Genomic DNA, 23,237 nt, shown 5'->3' with positions numbered 1-23,237 from the left:
GAATTTATATTGTTTGTCATAAGAAGAGAAATGCTGGAAAGTTGCTGAAATGTCAGGGAAGGATGGAGAAATATTTATTCTAGTCAAATCCAAATTATACATAGTTATGGACATATTAAAAACTCATTAGGCCAAATTTTAAAAAGTAGACACTAGCAGTTATTTGTGCTTGCTGAATATGGGCACAGGTACAAACAGACAATTAATAAAATGGTAACATATGCAGTTTCTTGCCAAAAGAGCAATTGCATGTATAATCAGTTACCTGTTTTATGCTTGAAGCTGCATACTTTTTTCTATTCAGGTTCTCATGCCATGCCTGACATGGTGTCATCTGAGTGCATGCAGTTAGTTGGTTGTCTTTACAGGCATGTATTTTCCAAGTGAATCTGAACCAGAGATCTTTAAAAGCTTGTCCCTTGAAGTATTTTGTGTTCAATCAAGGGTCTAATTTTTCCACAGTGGCATTTTCCCAGGATTACCATGAAAATTGCAGGGTTCCCAATCATTTTTAAAAAACCCAAACCCCTGCAGAGATCTGTTTGTTTCAGAAAACTGATTGTAAAATCTAGATTCAGAAATCGGGATCCTTGTATTACCTTCAAATAGTTCTCTGGATCTCAGTAAAGTCAAGACAAGAGCTTTTTGATCTTCTGGCTCCTAAAGCAGAAAAATAAAGGCAGGATGTCTAACTGCCTGCAGTAGACTAATCATTACCTTTCAACTCCAGAGTAACTCGGTTGAAATGGATTCACACACTGATGTAACTGAGATAATCTGTGTGACACCCCATATTCACCATTGTAATATAATTATATGTTTCATACACAGTATGCCTTGTAAGGTATTATTCTAAAAGTCTTGATCTGTGAGACATTAATATATTATTGGATTGTATATGCTATCATTGTATGTGAAGTTATGAAGTTTGGCTATGTCTGTGTTACTGAAACGTGAGGTTGAGAACACCCACAAGCAGCCTTTCAGGTATAACAATAAAAAGGCAAAACAATGTTGATGGTTTATTGAGGAAATACACACAAGCACCAGGATTACCCAAGGAACTGTGCACAATAGAAACCTCGCAGAGATAGCACTACACAGTGGGAACTGTTTGACCCAGGTCACAGCAAAAGAGCTTTCCAGCAAGTTGGAAGAGGATATAAAAGGGAGAAGGATCATCATGACTGGATCTCACTCTCCCTATAATACAACACTTGAAAGTACTGGAGGAAAAAGACTGAACTGGGTGGGAGGGTGAATACTGGTCCCAGGCAGGAAAGAAGGCAGAGGCCTGCCTGTATATGCAAAAGCTAACCTGCTTGTACTATCTAACTGAGTGAGACACTGCATGATTCAAATCCTAACTAGTACTTAGATTGCGGTTTTGTTTTATTTCTTATGGTAATCTACTTTGATCTGTTTGCTGTCACTTATAATCACTTATCATCTGTTTAATTAATTAGTATCTATTCCCTCCCAAGGTTGTACCCCCTTGATGCATGCTGTTTCAGGACGCCAAGTCGATACAGTGAAATTGCTGTTGAAGATGGGAGCAAATATTAATACTCAAGATGCCTGTGGACGCACCAGTTTATCTCTTGCAACGTATATGGTACCAAGACTTTTGTCTGTTACAGAGCACTTTGAGAGGGCAAGAGAGTGAAGTAATAAAGACTAGTTTTGTATTTCAGAAAGGGGAGAGTAAGTATAAGACATGTGTGGTCCTAGAGAGCTGTGCAAAGAACAGTGCTTCACTGTGACATTTCCAGCTAGAAAATGTGTCAAAAGTATCAGAATGGGCAATCGGTTCAAACATATTAAATATGCATGTTGCTTTCAAGAATAGATATTTTCTTTGCCAGATATTTTCAAAAAATCCCATGATAGTAACATTCTGTGTTTTCCCTTCCTCTTTTCCTGAAGGGGCAAAAAACATCTGTGGAAAAAAATAAATGACCGGAAAACATTCCAATCACTCAGGCTGGCCTCATGGCTTCAGAATTCCCCTGTTTTAGCTGAATTTCTTATCCTTACAGTCTCTAAGGCTAAACAGGAGGCATAAGATAGGATGACAATTTGCTTTCCCACCCCAAAAGGTTAATTAAATTATAGCGTGACTAGTGCCACAGAATTTACATAGGCTAAAACCCCCATGGATATCCTAAGGATTAGGCTCACAATCCTTTGCAATTTAATCAGGTGCCTGGGGTAGGGAGAGTGAATCATTGTAATATACTCCCTTGATTAGCATTAAAGAGACAACGAGAGTAAGAGCCTTGGATGCATGGGGAAATTTCAGATCCATGAGCCTTATTGTGAGTGTGCTACATGTGATTTAAATTTGTGAGTGGTGGTTTCTATGCTGTATGTAGTGTGAGACCTAATGAGAATCTGGGTGTGATGTCTGCCCAGAGGACTGACTTCAGTGGGTTTGCATGTGTGCATGAATGCAACTGAGTGCTAGAATTAACCCAGTTTGCAAACTTCCCTGCAACAAAACTTTGATCAGTGGGCAATACAAGGGTGCTTTAATTCCCTCATTCCATCTCTCCCCAGGAAATACTGGTCATGTTAGGCAGGCAGATGACTTGAGCTGCAGGGGAGTGACCCTGCAGAGGTCCCAGTTTGAGAAAAGCACTTAAGCACATGTTTGACTTCCTTTGGACTCAAACACATACCAAAATACTTTGCTTAGTGAGAACCAGAGTACCCCTCAGCTTTGGTTTGTGTTTGAAGGTGACAGTGCAGCATTTTACTTCCGTCAGTGACCAATCCCCATAAATGATTGTGCCATTTTCAGTATAACACTTCTATTTCAACTCTGTAAAAAGCCATTTGCTAGAACAAGAAGGAATTGCTGAAAGCAAAGCCTGAAATAACTCCAATTCTCAGGCTTTTCATATCGATTTACTACCTCTGGTAACCTCTTATAAAGAAAATAAGATCAAATGCTCAGGCTCTTGGCTGACTCTCATTTAAATAAAATCCATATGCAGGAATGTACATAAGAGTTTCTAGTACAACAGCAATTAACAACATTTTCAGTGCCATGTCTACTGCAAATCTTAAAACAGCCCTCCAGTCCCACCATAGCCAAAGAAAGGCCAAAATGCAGTGGAACTAAAACGTTTAATTACAGCAATGGATGGATGAACCAATCCAGGATTTGAACCAAACATGAACCATCTTTGAAGCTCTAACAAGCAAGATGTTTTTCTGAAACCAAGGACACATCCTCAGCTGGTGTAAACAGAATTACACCAGCTGAGGATCTGACCCCAAATCTTCTCCATTCCTCTTTGATCTTCAGTAGTTTCTTTCCTAGGGGTGGCTTGAAGGCTGTGTCAGTCTGCTCCGAAATGGTGCCAAGCAGAACATACCTGATAAAAATGGGAGACTGCCACTGCATGCTGCTACCGCAGAGCCTGATGTGAGGTAAGCCCCCATATTAAAAGGGCTTTTGCTTAAACATCTTCTCGGTCCAGTACATAGTCACCAAAAGAACATGGAGACTGACTGATTGGAGGCAGTGTAGGGCAGGCAAGCTAGTTGTGGCAATTACTGTTGTGATTTGCTATTTCATCGGGTGATCATCATACATTTAAATGAAGAAGCTATTGGGACTTTAGACCTAAGTCTAGGGCTCCTTGCGCTGCACTTGTTTTACAGGAATGTGTTCAGGCAGGATGAAGAATCTGATTTAAACCTCACAAAAGCAATGGAACTCAGAATGGAGGCTGAAGCTCCAGATTTCCCATAGTGAACAATCACCACCAATGTGATCAAGCCATCCTCTATACTAGAAATACCACAGGAAATTTGTTCCCATGATAGTTCAATGCTGTATTTTCCCTAGCTAACTTGGTACCAGTGTTCAGGGTGTTCTTTAACTCAGGCTTCAGCATTATTTACAAATGCAGGTCTCCCAGCAGGCGTCACAAAACCAGTTGCCCTCCACTCTATGTCCACTAAATATTATATAAATTTATAGGTTATATGCTAAAGCAGAGGTTCCCAAAATGTGGTTCTTGCTCGTGGTTCGTGGAGAGGTGGCTGGTCACATGGTTCTGGCTCCTCGTTTCCAGCTGCATTAAAAGACAGCTAAAAATTATTAAATATTTTCCTAATGTTACTTTCTCATGTAAGTAATTACTACAGCTTCTACCATATTATGTGGATGATGTTAATGGGATTAAAGAATAAATATTTGTATTATTATTAGAATTTATTAGTATTATTATAGTGCCTTGGAGCCCCAGTCATAGAACACGTTTCTGTTATATAACATATATATATAATATATTTATAATATGATGTATTTATATTATTGTTTTGAATATAATGGTTTATTGTTGGGAGGGGAGGCAACCTGTGAGATTATGAATGGGAGGAAAGTGGTCCAAAAGACAAATTCTGTTAAGATTTGGTCCATCCTATGGAAAGTAGTTCTAAAGGATCAGGTAAGATGTAGTACAGTTGATTTTTGACAACTGTTACTAAAGATATATCAAAAAGTCTGAAGGGTAGTTCTCCAAAGCAAGTCACAAGCAAATGTGCTATTTGTATCATAGTTTCTGTTGTGAACAGGAATGCTTCTTAAAGCCTTTCAAGTCCTGATTTATATAAACTGATTAAATTCATGCAAAATCTCTCCTGAGTAAATCATTTATGGGTGGCTGAAAAAAGCTGGGTTGAAAATGTAAGTTGCAAGAAATGCATAGAACTTAGTGGTGGTTTGACACATCTGAAGCAGCAAAGCTGTAACTTGATGTTCAAGTTACGGGTGAGTATTGTGACAGTCTATAATGTCTCCGTATATATTAATTTTACACCTTCATAATTGTTTTTCATGCATCACTTGGATGGTATAGTTGGAGGGTTTCAGAGCAAGAGTGCATTATCATTACACAAAGCCTCCGCAGAGAAAAGGCTATGTTTGTGCAACACTGCACATGCAGATATTAGAAAGGAAACAGTAATTGACTTTAACAGCAGCACACAGAGTTCCCTGAAGTTTTTTCACAGTCCCCATGGAAACAAGCAGACCTTTGCTCCACACAAGAGTGTGCCAGCTGCTCAGCTTTCTTTCTTCTGTCTTATTAGCCCAAGTCAACAAAATTAGTTCTGGATATGATTGCCCTGTTACCAGAAGGCATAGTTGGAGTGCCATACCCATTAGTGAGATTTTTCCATTGAACTCATTTTTGCTCTCTGCCAACTATTTAGATTTGAGAAGAAGACAAAATGTGGTGGCTAATTATGAAGTGCTTCCTCACCTGAGTTTAAGAACTGGCAGCCCATTGCTATGAGTCAATAGCAAATTGACTTATAGCAAGGAGGAATAGTTAGCAGCACACAGACCACATTGAAATTGACAGGCTGTAATCAGTCCATTTAAACACTTCAGGCACAAGGACTGGCAAGTTTTTAAACTTCAATACATGTTTCGTAGAGTGGCTGAGCCTTCAGTGAGAAATGGGATAAAAGGACTCTACTGACTCTCCACATGCTACATGTGTAGTTAAAATTAGCACATCTCATCTGGGTGGTTTCAGGATTTCAGCACTGGGGCGGCTGTATTGGTTGGATCACCAATTACATTGCCATGGAGTAAACCTGAGAGGAAAAGCTGTGTATAGTGTTTGATAGATTGGGATGGGCTGAGAAGAGCCCCAAAGGCTAATCAGCCCATTACTCAAGAGGCAGAAAAGGCACAGGAAGGATGGCCCTCAGGGAGAAGGAAAAGACTGGTGGGCCCTTTAGGGTCTGAGTCTGGAATTGGGTGAGTGGAGGTGTGTATGCTATTGTAAAATTAGATCTGCAAACATTTATAAGGGTGGTGAGGAGATGACTGTGAAGAATTGTACAAGGTGTTTGACCAGAAGGAGGTCTCTGGGTGGTTTATGGCTAGAAAAGAGACAGGAGTGGGAATTGGGATGATGCTGCTGGGTCACAGTTTGCTATATTTTTGCAATCCACACATCATATGTCCACCTGAGCTTTACCTGTTTTAAGATGAGCATGAGGTATGCCACTGGAATACCATAGAAGAATGATAGGCTTTGAATTTATCAAATGTGTTTATAGAATGTTATGAAATAACTAATGTTCTAATTTTGGACATGTATTTATTGCTTTAGTTACATAGCCTGTCTTCTGTTAAACCTAAGACTGATAGAACACATTCTAGGGCAACTTGATGCAGAAAATATACTGTAAGAATTCAGGATTGTCCAGCTAAGAAGTGGAGTAAAAGATCTCAAAGGAGAAAAGAGCCTTTCTCTTGTATTTTGTTTGAAGGGGAAGCATGTATTCTCACATAACTCACCATGTCTTGGATGACCATTATGATCCCAATCTGACAATGGGTTTCTGCTAGCACAGACCCTTACATCTGCCAGTGTCACATGGATTCTACTCTGGCATAAGGGTCTATGTTGGCTGATTCTGATACAAGATATGAGGTTGTGACAAGATTGTCTGTCTGGGTAACCCTGATATCTCCACGCTTTAATGAATGCTCAGTGCCCTTCTACAAAACATAATTTGCCTCCTCCAAATCCAGTGACTTCAGACTATTTTCACAGTTAACTGCAGTAATTGAAGGGTGATTATGAAAATCCTGGGGCAAAATCTTTCAGGTTATAAAACTTTGCTCCACCTACAGCATGGTCTACACTACACCGTTAGGTCGATTTAAGACAGCTTACATCAACCTGATTATGTCAGTGTACACACTACTGCCTAGTCCTGCTAATGTAAGTGCCCTACTACATAAATATAATAACAACACCTCCATGAGAAGCGTAGGGCTTATGTTGGTGTAGTTAGGGCGACGCAGTATCTGTGTAGACACTATGTTACTTACATCAGCTGTTGGCTGTCTTGTCAATTTTAGGGCTTCATAACCTAAAAAACCTCCATCTCATGTGTAATAGTTCTAACTGTTCCCTCCACAACATGGGAGTGTTTACTTTACTTCTCTACAAAAGTAAACAGATGTACAGCTCCATAAACTCTGGTTTATGGCATAATAATTGCCTTACTCCCAACAGAGAGACTGTGAGCCGTAATCTAACTTTGTGTGTGTGTGTGCGTGTGCTTATAGGGGCTTGTTAATCAAAGAATACAAAAGTGTAATAGGAAGGTAATAAATTTGCATTTATGTTTAAAACAGGATCACATTAAATAGTGCTATTGATTTGTAGGCTATAAAAATGGCTCAGGCATTCACTACATTCTGATATTTGATATTAATTAATATTCTGATACTATTTTGGAAACTAGCACTGGAATTATTCCTGATTGTATCCGCTTTTGCATTTGCGTAGAGGTGGCCTCTGATTCCAAGTGAGTTTGTGTTCTTGTTTTAGTTAGACATTGAGTAAGCCACAAACTTCAGAACTGGATCTGGGTTTGGCTTTCAAACATGAACATGTACCAGATCTGGGGTTCTGGTTCACATCCATCACTGCTATTAATTTTGCTTTCAATTGGGGGCTCTGTTTCTCTTTAAAAAAAAAAAAAACCAAAAACCCTCTCATCCAGTTTTAGCCTTGAATGTAGCATATTAAATATATCTTTGCTTCCACAGGCTTCTAGCAGTGCTGCTACAGCAATCGCATCTAAGTGACATTAATCATCGGGACAATGAGGTGAGTAAACATGCACCAGCTGTAATGATCCCATGCAGCAGGTAATACTCTTCCCTGTAACTTAAAATGGGTCCACAGAACTACTGCTTTTATTACAGTACATTACAATTAGGGTTGTCAATCGCAATTAATGCCTGCAATTAACTGAAAACAAAATTAAAGTGTTAATCACATTCCCCTGGGTGGGGAGGGAGGCATCAACTGCAAGAGGGGGGCTGAAGCCCCATCCCACAGCTTGGGGGGGGACAGCTAGGGTGGGGGAGAGCTGAAGCTCCAGCCCACAGCTTGGGGGCAGTGACAGGGGCTGAAGCCCTGAGCTGAGCTGGAGCCCTGCATCCAAGAGGGGCTGGAGCCCCAAGAGCAACTGAAGCCCAGAGCCCTGCACCCTGAGGTGGGGAAGCCCCATGCCCAAAGGGGGGGGGGGTTGAAGGCAGGGGTGTCACAATTTTTTCTAGTGGGGAAGGTCAAAAAATATTTTTTTTAGTCCAAACAGGGTCGCCAGCACAAAAAGTTTGATAAACGCTGTCGTTTGATAAACGCTGTCGTAGAGAATAGTGGTCTGGCAAGCCCACGCTCCCTGCATCAGCCTTCCCCCACAGCCCCACTTCATGCCAAGTTGAGGTAAAATCCACCTGCCCTTGCAAACAAAGGCTCACTCAGCTGAAGGGAGTTATGTAAAAATAATAATTCTACATTTGCAAGTTCAACTTTCACGATAGATTGCACTACAGAACTTGTATGAGTTGAATTGAAAAATACTGTTTATCTTTTTATAGTGCAAATATGTGTAATAAAAATAATATAAAGTGAGCACTGTACACTTTGTATTCTGTGTTGTAATTGAAATCAATATATTTGAAAATATGGAAAACATCCAAAATATTTAAATGGATATCTTACTATTTAACGCTGCGATTAAAACTGCAATTAACTTTAATTGCTTGACAGCCCGAAATATAATATTATGCACTGATCTAGCACCTCTAACCTAATGGCCTCAGAGCACTTTACAGAAGCCAGTTTCATTTTTCCCAGTTTATACACCTGGTGGATTGCCTCACCGTGGATCTCCTGGCTGACTGCTCTCAAATGGAGCTGGCAGATGCAACTGGAATCTGGGCCAATAAACCCACTCTCTCCACATGCCACCACTTTTGCTTCCCTGCGCATCCTTCCTACCTCACCTGCCAAGATAGGGATTTCTTTGCTTATTTTCAAGTTAGACAGATTCTCTGTTTCACTGAGCATCTCACCATCAGGCAGATGGTTCTTGGGAGATCTGCCTGAAGCCCTGTTGTAGGTTACAGCAGCCATTTTATGCCAGATTGCTATGGTCCTTAATCAAACATCAACTAAATATACCCCTGGGCCAGGGAGATGGATTAGATATGCTGGCTTCACATCCCACACCAGAGGAACTCTTGTTTGCCACACCTGGCTGCTTACCAGCTCCATCCATTCAGCACAAAGGAGCCAGAACACAATAGAAAATCTGGTGCATTGTTTCAACTATGTGTGTCTTCCAGCCTGGCAGCAGCTTGAGGACATTGCTGAAGGGCACTAACTTGCAAATTTCCGTCCTGCCTTGTACTTCATGCCCATTGTCACTATGGTTTGCAGAGCCTATTTACTTGGCTCTATGGAACTTACAGCAGCCTGAACAGGACCTAAGATTTGGCCCTTTGTTGAAAATGTGGGTTATATGGTCAGCGAGTTGCACAGAATTAAAACTTAATGTGAACCATGAAGGACACTTGGAATCCTCAACACTTTCTCTGTACGTGTAACCACATTCAACCTAAAATCTCCAGGATCAGAAGTATATTAAACACTCCTTGGCATCAAAAGCATATTTGGTTGAAGGCTCAGTGCTAGACCCCTGGTTATTCATGTTTGCTTGGAAATGTGCTCAGATTGTCTGCAGTAACCAAGCTCTTCTCCTAGCTATTGCCCAATTTAAAGGAAAAAACTCAAGTTTTTCTGTAACTTTATAAAATTACACCCCCAAACCAAACACATTTAATAGTAAGAAACACAGCTGGCAGCTGCACAGTTTCTATGACTGTGGCTGTCTCTCTAAGGACTTTCAGTGGAGGCTGCCAGGAGATGTGTATCAAAAATCCCCACCCCACCCCCCACCCCGCCAAAGCAGGGCAGCTGAACAAAAAAACAGAGGAACACAATTCCTCAGGAAGGCTTCCTGAGGGTGCAGTTTCCAATGCCTGTCAAAGTTATAAAGTGATTATCTGTCCCCACTTGCTCTCCTGATGGCTTTGTTTAACTTGCGTGGCAATGTGCTTTTCTTTGTCTTTGATCACACCTTGCTTAATTTACGCTGGAGACTCATTCAAGCACATTTCTTTGACTGGAACTGGCACTGTTGACACATACATTTTCTGAACATATTTCTAGCACATCTGTAAATTCTGTTGTGGGTTTATTGTATGTACATCACATGCAAATATTAATGATCAAGGAGCTATTAGTTTTCTAATAATACATTACATGACCCCTTTGGAGAGGACACAGACGGCAGCAAAGAAGTTTGGGTATATGAGCTGCTACCTGCAGGCCTGCTCATTAGGGGCCAAAATGGGAGGTGGGTAACTTTTCAAGGTGACACCTGACCTACCACTTTTATCAGCAGATGGATGAGGAGGCTGATCTGGAGTCCGGTAGCTTGCCCTGGTTACACTGACTCATTGTTCCCCAGAACTAGCTTCGTACGTACTTCTCAGGGTGGAAAACACTGCTGTAGAACCTCAGGTCAAGAGTCCCAGGATTTTCAGTGTCCATCAGCAGTGTCAGGTCCCTGGGGTGAACTTCTGGCACCATTGAAGTCTACGGAAAAACTCCCATTAACTTAAATGGGGCTGGATTTAACCCTGGTTTTTATTTTTACCAAAAACAAAACCCCAGTGATGAAGTCTTGCAAAACCAAAATAACCAAAACCTGGTTTGACTGCTCTCTCCTCCCTATTTGTATTTGGACTTCCCAACCCCTGCCCATACCCGATGAGCCGAGCGAAACTAATGTTAAGGAATTTGGACTTTATTGGCAACTGTTTCTGTACACACGAATGGCATCATACAGGTGAAACAAATGACAAGTCTTTTCCCCAGGGAGCTTGTGATCTAATTTGTGGAGTTTTATTTGAAGTTTTTTAATTTCTCTTCCATTCTACATGATTTGGGTTTTTACCCTCTTGGAAACTAAAAGGAACAATGGAACTAATTTCCACACATTGTGTAAAGTATCAGAGGGGTAGCCGTGTTAGTCTGGATCTGTAAAAAGCAACGAGTCCTGTGGCACCTTAAAGACTAACAGATGCATAGTCATTGATGCCTGTGCAAGGTGGGTGTATAACAAGCCATCAAACAAAAGTGGTTCTTATATTATGTTTCTTAAGACTGATGTTGCTTAGATAACTTGATAAGAAAAGTGTGTAACATAGATTTAAAGTGTGCATGTGGACTTGCTTTTGATGCTGATTAATGTGCACATACAAGGTAGATTCTTGGTCTGCTAAGACCAGTTTGCACTGCACAAGAACACCTTGGATAGAGCAGAGAATCAAGTTCTCTGTTCGTTTTGGTTTTTTGTTCTCTTTCAAAATGGTGCCTGTGATGAGGTGTGTTTTTTTTTTTTTTTTTTTTTTTTTGTATTTTGAGATTACTGTTAAAATAATTGGCCCACTTTCTCAGCTGGCATAAACTGAAGTCCGTGGGACTAGACTGCTTTACACCAGATGAGAATCTAGCCCATAGTAATTGCTGTGAGTTAGAGATAAGGTTGTTGCACTGTGATAAAATACAAGCCTAAAAGAGGGCTTTCAATTGGAAACTGTATGAAACCTTAACCTATGAGGAACTTATTATGCTTCTGACTGATGTATTACTTATAATATAAGCAGGCTATAAACATTTACAAATATTAGATACATGCCTCTTTTATATCGGTCTTCTATAGTAGTCAACTTTTTTTTATTGGCTACTTCTTTTTTTGATACAACCCCATTAAGCCAGAAACTGCTTCAAATTATTCCACCTTGAAGGTGGATTTCCCCACTCCAGACTGATCTCCAAATAGTCCAACTCATCTCTAATTAAAAGGAAAATTAAATCCTTTGAAGTTTTAAATCTTCCTGTGAATGATAATTCTTTACTGTCGTGGACTGTGATTGATTTTATTTATTTATTTTATTTTTAGGGAATGACCGCACTTCACTGGGCTGCTTTCCACAATCGGCCCCAGCATGTGCAAACCCTGCTGCAGAAAGGAGCAGATCCAACTCTGGTGGACAAAGACTTTAAAACAGCTCTTCACTGGGCAGTGCAAGTGAGGGCCCTCTACCAATATTTTAACAATATGCCATGTGCATTACAATGATTGTTTATTAGAAATTCTAAGTCATGGGACATCAGAACTGAAGAAGAATTTCAGTTTGAAAGTTGGAAAGACCTAGGGCAGGAATCCTCAGCTGTGTAAACTGGCCTGCATTGCTCAAAGCCAGTGGAGCTGTGCCAATTTACACTGGCTGACAATCCAGCCCATATTTCCTATGGCAAAACACCATCTTTTTTAACCAATATTAAATACGGACTTGATGCTGCAAGGTGCTGAGCTCTCTTGCCCTGATCCAGCAAAGCATTTATGTCCCTGGAACTAGGACATGCCTGTTTTTGATGGATCAGGGCCAGAGTTCTCCACACCTGTCAGGACTGGGCTGTAAACCAGTGACTCCAGACCATGGAGAATTAAATAATGTACATGTAGTGTAAAATGGCAAATATTGTTGTTACAGGACAGTGTTCTAAAGGCTTGAAGCTCTCATCCTGTGGAAATCCTAACTTCATTAGAGTGTAACATTAAACACTCTTCCTATCAAGTTATAAACAAATCATTGCTATATGGGGCAATCAGGGAGCCTCTTTTGGGACCTCATAGGTCTCTACTACCCATCACAAATGCTCCCCAAAATGTACAACAGCTAAGAAATTACTGAGGTACTGATTAAAGATGGAAAAATACAGCAGGCAAATATCAGATGTGACTAGGCACTGTAGTAATACTTATAATAATTAATAATAGCCTATAGAAAAGTGGATGATTTCCTTAGGATGCATCATGTTAAGCAATTGATAAGGCATCATCTATAATACTGTTTAAGTGTCCTGCATGTACTTTGCTTCAGATAACTTTTTAAAGCTAAATACAAGTTCTGTCTGTAGGTTACATTACAATTATCCAAATACTAAAAGCTGTGTTATCCAGCACTTTATCAACCAGAAAGCTCTAGAAATCGGCAATTCTGATATCTCCCAATACAAATCTCCAGAGGGTTGCCAGGTGTCCAGTTTTTGACTGGAAGGCCTGGTCAAAATTGGGACTGTCCCTATAAAATTGGGACATTTGGTCACCCTATAAACAGAAAACACGAATTGTGAGGAGAAGATACACTGTGATTAAACATCCCCATTCTCCTATTTTTGGTCTTAACTCTACCATGCTTAAAATATATCAATTTTTTTGTCTGGAATAGAATTCAGGTGTGGCCTTTATACGTATCATTACTTTCAACTACATTTCCTCTCTGATTTCATATTTTTCTGATCATTTCAAAACTATATTGTGCTTTATAGATTTTGCCTTGGAAGCCATCCCATTTGCAGGGTCCTAGGACCTGTGTCCTGAGCAGTTGCTGACCCAAGTCAGATTGATTTGTGTGTGGATGGCCCATCTTAGTGTACAGTGTAGACATACCTACTCAGTTCACATCCCCCCACACCTTCCTCTCAGAACAACAAATGTGCAAGGCAAGTTTTGGGAAAACATGGGCAGTTGAATGGTGCAAATAAGCCCTCAGTTTCCTGTGGTTAACAAATCCCTGCTCTTGCTCCTTTCAAGTCACATACTTACAGCTGGATTAGTCTTCTGCCTGCCTGAGAGCAGAGGGGATACGTGTTGTTTCACTGCTGTGATTTGTTCTGTGAAATTTCTGTTAGTGAACCCAGCTGGTTTGCAGTCTTTACTTCTTGGGAGTGTGGAGTGGAGAGGGATGGGCAGGTTTAAATATCTGGACCAGGCATAGTCTCTTAGGTCAATTTAGGGCTGTAGTGTAGACATGTCTATGTTAGGTCGACTTAAAGTCGGCACAGTAATTACTGTGGTGGCTGATGTCCATACTACCCTCCTTCTGTCAGTGATGCGTGTCCTCACCAGGAGTGCTTCCTCCGACTGAAGAGGGCAGTGTGCTGGGCTAAGAGCCCTCCTACCCGGAGCTCAGTTGCCCCACCCAGCTCTTGGCAGGAGCCGGGGAGGGGAACAACTGCCCAGGCTGCTCACCTCCCTGACTGGGGAGCCTCTCGGCAGCAATATGGAACCATGAAATTGACAAGACACCTGATGTAAGGTAGACATTGCATCACCCTAACTACACTGACATAAGCCCTACACTTCTCATGTATGTTTGTTGGTGTAGTAGGGCAGTTACCTCAACAGGACAAGGCTGTAGTGTATACACTGACATAATTAAGTCAACTTAAGCTGTCTTACATCCACCTAACTGTGTGGTGTAGACCAGGCCTTAGTGTTCTTCTCTGACTTGAGCTTAGCCAGGGCAAAGTATTTGACAGCTGTTTCTCTCTACCTGCCTGTCAATATAAGGGCAGATAGAAGCTAAATACTGCTGCCAGGCAGGATAAGGCTTTGGCATGTCTAAAGCTCCTGCCAAGCTTACAGACACGTGTTTAGACTCATTGCCACAGTCTGAGATCTGGGCAACTCTGAAAATGCTCAGTGGATGCCTCCCAACTTTTTCACAAGAGCCTAGAGATGGAGTCTCAGGACTGTGCTGTGGAGGTGGCAGTGACAAGGGATGTCTAATAACCACTTCTGGAGCTGCTGAAGCAGGGATAGTTTTCCCTTAAGAGCTGCGCTAAACATCTGTGGAGCACAAGAGGCCTAGAGAACTCCCAGAGCCAGCAGCTGCAGGAGCTGTTTTCAGCTGAATAGGGCCTTGTGCTTTCTTTCCTGGGAAAGCAGCAGATGAAACATCAGGCATAGTAAAGAAACCTGTGCCAGAAGGCACAGAAAAGAGGCAGCCTGGGTAGATATTGCTAAAACATACACTATCATGCCCCATTACAGTCAGTGTGTGTGTGGGAGATACATACACTTCCTCTGCCTACAGTTTCAAAGAATGCTAGTTCAGTACTCAGCAAGGTGCAGTCAAAGAGTTTGTACATCTGAAGATTTCCCCACCAGAGTTCCAGGCCAATGACACTAGTGCACCAGACAGGCCTTGCCTCAAACAGAAGTTGGTTATACAGGAAGAGCAACAGTGATGTAGCTGCCCTAGTGTAAACTCCTATTTTAGACATGCTGCATCAGAGTAAAAAACTCCTTTGAAACTAGAGTAAAATATTAGAGCACATCGCAGTTTACACACGTGCAGCAGTTGTGTACTAGGGGTTTGCACTGGTTCAGCTCCATCAGTGTTGCTGTGTCAGTGTATACAGCGCTAATGGAGGCAGGCCACAGTAGTGAATCAGGCCCAAAGTATTTTCATTTATGCAACAAAAGTACCTAGAAACTGAAATTCAGGAAGTTGGGGGCAGGCTGTATCTGGTTCTTCATGGGAGCAATACAGGACACAAGGCACCAGCTACAGTACATTGAATTCTGACCTCCTGGTGGGGTGAGGTGAAACCATGGTACTTCCACCCACCTCCATGCAGCTGGCCCAATTCAGTAGGGTAATGCTCGCTGCACCATAAAAAAGGGTGGTGAGAGCCCCTGCTCCAGCATGTACTCCCCTAGAGATAGCCAAAATTGCTCTAGAGATCCCTACTGCCCCCCCCCCCACCCCTCATCTCTTTCACACATGAAAATACTCTAGTTCATACCACTGAACAAGTGGTGCTGAACTGGGCCCACCATACTAACACGTCAGCACAGCTACTTCCATGTAGTGGAACAGTCAAACAGGTGCCAAACTGTGGACCTACTTAGAGTCAAGTACTTCCCTTGTATATGTGTAACTCTTCCCCTTGGCTTCACTAGGAGCGTTGCATGTGATTTCAGCACAAACACAGGAGAATGTCTGTACGTGAGTGAACACCCTGTTGTGTCATACCTGTAGTTTCACTTGCTCTATTTAAACAAGGCCTCAGATGCTGTTTTTCCCCTTTCAGTCAAACAAGCAGTAATCTTTGTAACCAGAAGGAAACTTAGTTGCATCATGAAAGCCTGTTTACTAAAGTTGAGACCAAATGTAATTTCTTTAAAATGTTCTAAATCCCAGATAATGCTGCCAATTAAATACTGCAGTGACAAAGGTTCTAGAAATACCCTAAAAAGGTTTCCCCACTGTGCTGTGTTGCCAATTCTCATGACTTTTACAAACAACTTCACAGTATTTGGTCTTTTTCTTAAAGCTCCAGCTCCTGGACTCAGGTAATTATATAAAAATCTAAGCTTTCATTTTAAAAAAAAAAAGTTTCTAGGCTACAGGGTTGCAGAGAGAAGTTGGAAAACATGAACTCTAAAGACTCAAAAATCAAAAGAGAAATAAAAAGAATTCACGTTTCAAAACAAAACAAAACAAACCCACTCCTGATCTAGTGGAGTTCAGGTTATTTGAATGATGCTAAGTTTATCAGACTTGTTTCCAGAAACATTTGCTCCTTGGCAACAATTAAACTTTCATTAGTACATGTTGTATGACGAAACCATAGATTATTTGTTTGGATTTATATGGGAAGACTTGACAGCTTTTCTTAGTCCTACTTACTGAGATGTTAATTGAAGTTCAGGATCTCTGAGAACAAGACTATACCCTTTGCAGCTGTGGGTAGAGGGGGCCCTTTGTTTGTGGAAGGATCTTGGCTGCCTCTTCAGCAGTACTCCTTTCTCTCCCACTAGGCTCCACAGAAGGCTCTCCCTTGGCCTGGGGGATTTCCATATAGAGAAGGTGGAGGGAGGAGGCAGGCTCTGGGAGGTGGGAGCACTAGGCAGAGGAAATGTCATTTTCCCCACCCTCCATCTCCCACAGACAGCCCTTGAGGAAAGTTAATATGGCCTGATGAACCCCCTATGTGCTGGGGAACCACTTCAGGGGGAATAGCTGGCAGCACAGGCTGGAGACAAAGCCACCTGTGGCAATGCAGAAGTGCAGGATTTGCATATGGATGGCCCTGAGTCCCTTCTGAATCCCGTGATTCAGGAGCATCTTGGACACCCCTGGTTTCTTTGAGGAGAGGCAATTCCTCCCTCAAAAGGTATAATGAAGAAAATAGTTTCCTAGTTCACAGTGGATGTTTCCTTTAGGGCCATGGGCTAGCCCTGTGTGTGTTGGTGGATTAGGTTTGGATAAGGTGTGTAACCTGTAACTCTTTGCTAAGTAGAGTTTGGTTGTGGTTTCAGACAACTTTCTCATTTTAAAACTTAACTTGCTCTTTGCTGATTTCATGTGTTTTCCTAGGAATGCCTAAGGAGGGGGTGGTGACTATTTTACTTAAAAAAAATCAGAATCAGGCCTCACCCTCCAGTCCCTCATTCTTCAATGCACTCACATCAGTAATCTTTCCTCATGCAAATAGGGTCCTCCCATTGGAATGCTAGTGACTTCTGACATGGATAGTTTTTTTTCCACAGAAGTGAAGGCTGAACAGTTGGGCTGTTGATATTCAAAAAGTGAATAATAAAGAATTGCAAATAAGGAGGATTTAAGTAAATAAAAGTTATTTACATCTGTTCTTACAGGGACTTTTCAAAAATTGGCCTCTACCTTTGCATATAAACACTTTATAATAAACAAAAGGGCTTTTGCATTGCTTTGGATGCTAATATTCAGCTAGAAACTCACTAGTATAATCAGATCATCAAAACAACTAACCAGAGCTTAGATGATTTCCCCCCTAAATGCAAGCCCTTCAACGGAAGACATGCCATGTTGCTTTTCCAGTCCACCAGCTACTGTAGAAGAGGAATGGGGTCATGACACCTCCATGTTCCCTGCAATATGTCTAGTACTACCGATGGTAACAGTAATCCAGAGAATACACATGCAGGGCCAGCTGTGATCTAACCCTTAGATGAGCCACTGACAATTTAAGGTATGCCAGGGTGTTCAGTTGTAATGAGATGGAGCTATGTGATAGAAACAACAGGTGAATAACAGATGATTAACAGACATCTTCCTAGCAGATGATCTGTGTGTAACCCACTCACTGAATGCCAGAACATGAATAAGGGGCATACCCCCACACCTTTTGCATGCCCACATCTGTTTTAATTGTCTATATCTTATCAAAATGCAGCATCCATGATTCATTTTCTCCTAGGGTACCAACAAATGAATCCTCAACAAAAATAACAGAAAGTTCTGCTTCTTCTAGTACAGAATAAAGAACCCACAGGAGCAAGCTCGTTCATTAAAACCACATCAGTTAATCATCCACAGAAACCAGTTGATACAATACTGTGCTAGAAGGAGGAAAGATTGCAACTAGTTTTAGTCATAATCATAGTACTTGATAAACCCTGTGTGCTCTTTACAGAAATTTCCATATACATATAAGGTATCAAATAGACAATGTCAGTCATACAACTTTTATTTGAACAATACTTACAACAAAGACAGGGACAAACCAACACTTCAGCCAAACAGCTTTTCCTCAAGGAGTCCTTGGTCATTTGGAAAGCACAAAGGAAATACAGTAGAACCTCAGAGTTATGGACACTTCCGGAATGGAGGTTTTCCATAACTATGAAATGTTCCGAAACTCTGAAGAAGAGGTTATGGACTTCAGCCACAGGGGGGGTTGGTGCTGCAGCCGCAGGGTGGGGAGAGTCAGGGCTCAGGGCAGGGAGGGGAAGTCAGGGCTTCTGACTCTCAGGGTGGAGGCTCAGGGCTTCTGCCCCATTGGAGCACCGAGGCTCAGGGCTTCTGCCCCGCTGGAGCACCAACAGTGCGTTAGACCTGGGGGCAGTGCCAGAGCTGGATCTTCAGCCCTGTGGCTCCAATCCCAGCTTCAGCTCCTCAGGGAAGCCAGGGCTCAGGGGTCTCCATGGCTCCGCTCCCTGCTTCACTGGGGGAGACCCACACCAGGGCTCGGGGCTTCAGCTACAGGGGAAGCACTTGGGCTGAAACTGGCACTCCCCTTGTAGCTAAAGCCCTGAGTCCCAGCACTCCTTGCAGGGCTGAAACCAAGAGCACAGCTGCAGGGCCCCAGTGCTCCCCCACACTCCCCATCTAAAGCTCTGAGCTCCAGTACTAGAAGCCCAGAGCCCTGACTGCCCCCTCCTGCAGTTAAGCCCCAACCCCCCACGGCTGAAGCCCTGAGCTTCAGGGATAAAGCCCTGAGGCAGTACAATATTTGCCTGGGTTTTTTGGTGGGGTGGGGGGTTGGTCTGCGCTTCTATCTGATTGACTTCTGGTTTCAGAGGATGTCTGGTTCACCGGTAAGTCCGTAACTCTGGTGTTCATATCTTTGAGGTTCTACTGTAATATGATTGTGGCTGGATAGTTATTTTAGAAATATGTCTGCTAACTGATCCAGTGACAAATATTTGTCTGTCGTGTTTTCAGGGCCCTTAAAGCAGAGTTTTTTGCACAATACAATCTCACTCCAACAATGGCACAAAACAAAACCACATTAGGACTGTGTGGTTCTGAGAGAGTCACTGAATCAGTGGGCACTTTGAGGCTGAAGCATCAAGGCTAGGGGCAAACAAATGACATCATGGATTCACCTGGGAAGCATACGGGCTTCATTCTGATTCTCATCTATGTAACTCCATTGACTTCAGTAGAGTTATTCTTAATTTACATCGGTATGAAATCATCATCAGACCTCATGAATCCATAGGCCCAGTTTCTGAGCTGTGTCCAAGCAGTATTTGGTTAAGCGTCACAGGGAGGAGAGAAATGAGGAGATGGTGTTAAAGCACCTTTATACTCTCGAATGCTGGACTGCACCCATCCTGTCCCCAGCATAAAGTACAGCAGCCTTAGGGCTGCTTTACTTTTTACTATCAGAGGGGTAGCCGTGTTAGTCTGGATCTGTAAAAGCAGCAAAGAATCCTATGGCACCTTATAGACTAACAGACGTTTTAGAGCATGAGCTTTCGTGGGTGAATACCCACTTCTTCAGATGCATGTGAAGAAGTGGGTGTTCACCCACGAAAGCTCATGCTCCAAAACGTCTGTTAGTCTATAAGGTGCCATAGGATTCTTTGCTGCTTTTACTTTTTACTGACTTCCAACCCTAAAGGGTATTGTGGCAGCCTGGGAACACCAGGAGTAGAGGTGTCACAGCCATGTTCCCTCTATCCTGGTGTAGACGAAGGAATGTGCATCGGTTATACATCACCCAAGGAATCTTCCATTCACGTAGAATCCTCATCTGACCAGATCTGTTGGATTTACAGGAAATACCTCAGAAAAAGGGAAAAATTAGAGTAGTTGGCATAGGGCCATTCCAGAATAAGAAGCAGAATTACTGAGGACTACAAAATAACTGAAATCTCAAATACCTTGTTTTGCTCAATGTTCAACAAAAAAGCTCTAGGGTAATTAAAGTGATCAGTCAAAAACCTAGAAACTGCCAGTTCTAGAGAGGCACAAGTGAATGTTTTAAAAGACTGAGATGAGGAATTTTCAATAAACCCCATACATGTTGGAAGTACCTGATGACTATAAAAATAAAAAGGCAAATGTACTTTTAAGGAGGAAAGACTGGAAAACCACTGGCCCATTGGATGAAACGTTCAGACATATTTTAACAGAGAAAAGATTCAAATCAACACACTGCTCAAGTTTGTTATCTTTGATGAAGTTACTGATTTGGCAGGAAGCCAGTGGATATTGTATATTTGGATTTCAATGTGGCCATCAGTTTATTACCACATTATCAGTTAGCATTTTTCCAGTTTATTTAGAAGCTTATAAAGTACGATTGCATGGAACACAAACAAGGTTGTAAAACAAGGTCATCATCAAAGGTCCAACTCTCTGTCCCTTACTCTTGCTGAGCAGTACTTACAATTGTAATCCCATTGAAGTATAACTCGCCATGATGAAGGGGTGCAGAATTCAGTCCCAAGTTAAGATCCCCAGTGTGGAACAGAGAGAAGGGAATAACAGAGCCTAAGCCAGTCTGGGGACTTATACTACTTTGTATAGTCTTGATTAAAAACATAAAGGAGAATGTAAATGTTTTTCAAAGGGACACATGCATATATATGCTTGTATCCCTCTAAATTCTGTGTTTCAAAAAATCGAAACATTTCTGAGAAAGTATTCATGTAAGTTTATATGCTGTCTTTCTTTGGATATTTCTATTGTGGTATCTTATTTGTTATTTCTACAATGCCCAGAAGCATTCTAGGAAACTCACAGACCAAACAATTTTGGGAGGGGCAGGAATTCTCAAATCTGAAATAAACAGAAAATGCCTTTATTGTATTTATTCCTCCCAAGAATAGACAGTGCAGCAAAACATGTGCTTCATTGTTAAATGCTTCTCTTCCCCTTGCTTGTTTTCCAGAGTGGAAACAGGATTCTGTGTTCCATCATTCTGAACCATCACCAGGGTCCATCGATAATAAACTATGACGATGAGAATGGGAAGACGTGCATGCACATTGCCGCTGCTGCAGGTTACAGTGACATTATCAGTGAGCTGGCTAGAGTCCCAGAGTGCAATCTGCAGGCCCTTGATGTGGATGACAGGTACTCATGGAAATGTACTGAAAGTGCTGGAAACCCCCTGCTCTAAGTCCCATTGTATTATCTGAGCCTAAGAATGTCTGTTGAATAATCATGTTGTTTCCTGTTCCACGGGCCATGACCTATTTAATTTAACTGAATTTTCTGAGAATCATGTGTGCTTAGTGACTCTGGAAATCAGGCCATGATATTTATACAACTACTGACTCATGTAAATGGTTTTTTACACTATATTTCTGGAAGGAAAAGATGGTGATTATAAACACAGACTTGTTACTATTTGATTCACTAAAATTAGGCATTCCTTCCAAAATACCAGAACAAGAACTTACAACTTTGGGGTAAGCCCTGGCCCCATTGAAGTCAATGACAAAACTCCCATTGACTTTAGTGGGTGCAGGCTTTCACGCTTAGTATGCTAAGATGTTAGCGCCTGATTTTCAAGATGCTGAGAACCTTGTCTCCCATTCTCACAGGAAGCACTTTGTACCATTGTATTGTACATGCAGAAGATTCCTCCTCTTTACTGTTTAGGATCCCGATCCTGCATCCATCAAAGTCTATGGGAGTTTTGGCACTGAGTTCAGTAAGAGTAGAACCTGAGGGCTGTCAGTAACAGCTCTCAGATTTAATCAGTTATGGGCCTATCCTATTCCCCATGGAGTCAATGTCAAAAGTCTCACTAGCTTCAATGGGATCAGGATTGTTCCTTTAGGATTTACACATTTAATCCTTTATGGAAAAGTCCTATAAAACTTAATAGAGATTAAACCAACAGGGTTCTATAGATTTTACCCTAAACATCTTCAATATGTGAACAGGAAAAGATTTTTCTATTAAATTCCCTCACATTTTCCTTTAAGAGATATCATGTTGGAGACTGGACAATAACTTATAAGCCCTCATTAGCTGTCCTTTCAATTCTGTTCCCTGTTACACTCATCTGAAATCAATGGGTTGCATCATGTTCACACACTTCCTCTTTTATTCACCTGTTGTCATTCACAATCTTTCTTATCTGGGATGTTCTGTACCTTGCAGCTTATTTCAATTTCAGAAATATAAGCAGTAGTTTTTCTGTGTAATGTTAAAATTTTGAGGCCAAATATTATTTTCTACACACTAGGCCCAAATAATGCTTCCTCCACTGTGACTTCAGAGGTTCCTGGTTGCAGAAAATCAAATAGGTTCCCCTACACAAGGAAGGATCACGACAGCTTGATTTAGAAAATGGATCTGCCTCTATATGGGTCTTCTGCTGGTCATCGTCCACCATGTAATAGGAACACAGCAGCAAAAAAAGCTACAGTAGTCTTATGGATGAAGTAGCAGTTCAGAATAACTCCACTACTGCTCTGTGGCTGGAGAGAGCATCCTTTCCCCTACACCGTCGCAGCTGGGTCCGGTGCAGAGGTGGGAAGCAGACAAGGGAGACTAGAAAACTTTTCTTCAAACTCCACACTGAGAATTTTAGGCAATTCTTTCCCTAGTTCAGATCCACCAGTGCTAGCAATCATGGAGTGTTAATGTAGATCAACCACAGGCATTTTTACCACCACATCAAGACTGCTAGATGATGCACTCTGTGTAGATGCAGGCTAGGTAGTACTGAAATAGTTCTCACTGGGTCATTAATTTGTTTCCTATTTTCCCTAGGACGCCTCTGCACTGGGCTGCAGCAGCCGGGAAAGCTGACTGTGTCCAGACGCTGCTGCAGCTGGGGATAGATAGCAGCTCTCGGGACATCAACGAAAACACTCCTCTGACATATGCAATGTACTGTGGGCACACAGCATGCATCAAGCTGCTCTCTCAGGAGAACAGGTAAAGGAACAAGAAGTCA

At 41.8% G+C, this 23,237-nt stretch overlaps 2 protein-coding genes across 4 annotated transcripts in view; one reads left to right on the top strand and one right to left on the bottom strand.

Annotated features, from left to right (window-relative positions):
- The window catches only part of LOC127047952 (uncharacterized), a 438,685-nt gene that overhangs the window by 270,047 nt on the left and 145,401 nt on the right, over positions 1-23,237 (bottom strand). The gene's annotated exons all lie outside the window — the stretch shown is intronic.
- The window catches only part of ANKRD55 (ankyrin repeat domain 55), a 72,351-nt gene that overhangs the window by 25,776 nt on the left and 23,338 nt on the right, over positions 1-23,237 (top strand). For all 3 annotated transcript variants that reach the window (XM_050946959.1, XM_050946958.1, XM_050946960.1), the window contains exons 3-8: positions 1,485-1,615; positions 3,329-3,438; positions 7,598-7,658; positions 11,869-11,997; positions 21,213-21,397; positions 23,051-23,218. In XM_050946959.1, coding sequence (XP_050802916.1) covers positions 1,485-1,615; positions 3,329-3,438; positions 7,598-7,658; positions 11,869-11,997; positions 21,213-21,397; positions 23,051-23,218 — 784 coding nt within the window. The remainder of the gene's footprint in view (positions 1-1,484; positions 1,616-3,328; positions 3,439-7,597; positions 7,659-11,868; positions 11,998-21,212; positions 21,398-23,050; positions 23,219-23,237) is intronic.

Source organism: Gopherus flavomarginatus, chromosome 3 (assembly GCF_025201925.1).
Source record: "Gopherus flavomarginatus isolate rGopFla2 chromosome 3, rGopFla2.mat.asm, whole genome shotgun sequence".
NCBI classification, from domain to species: Eukaryota; Metazoa; Chordata; order Testudines; family Testudinidae; genus Gopherus; species Gopherus flavomarginatus.
The sequence above is the reverse complement of the archived record's forward strand: the minus strand, read 5'-3'. Positions and strand labels throughout refer to the sequence as shown.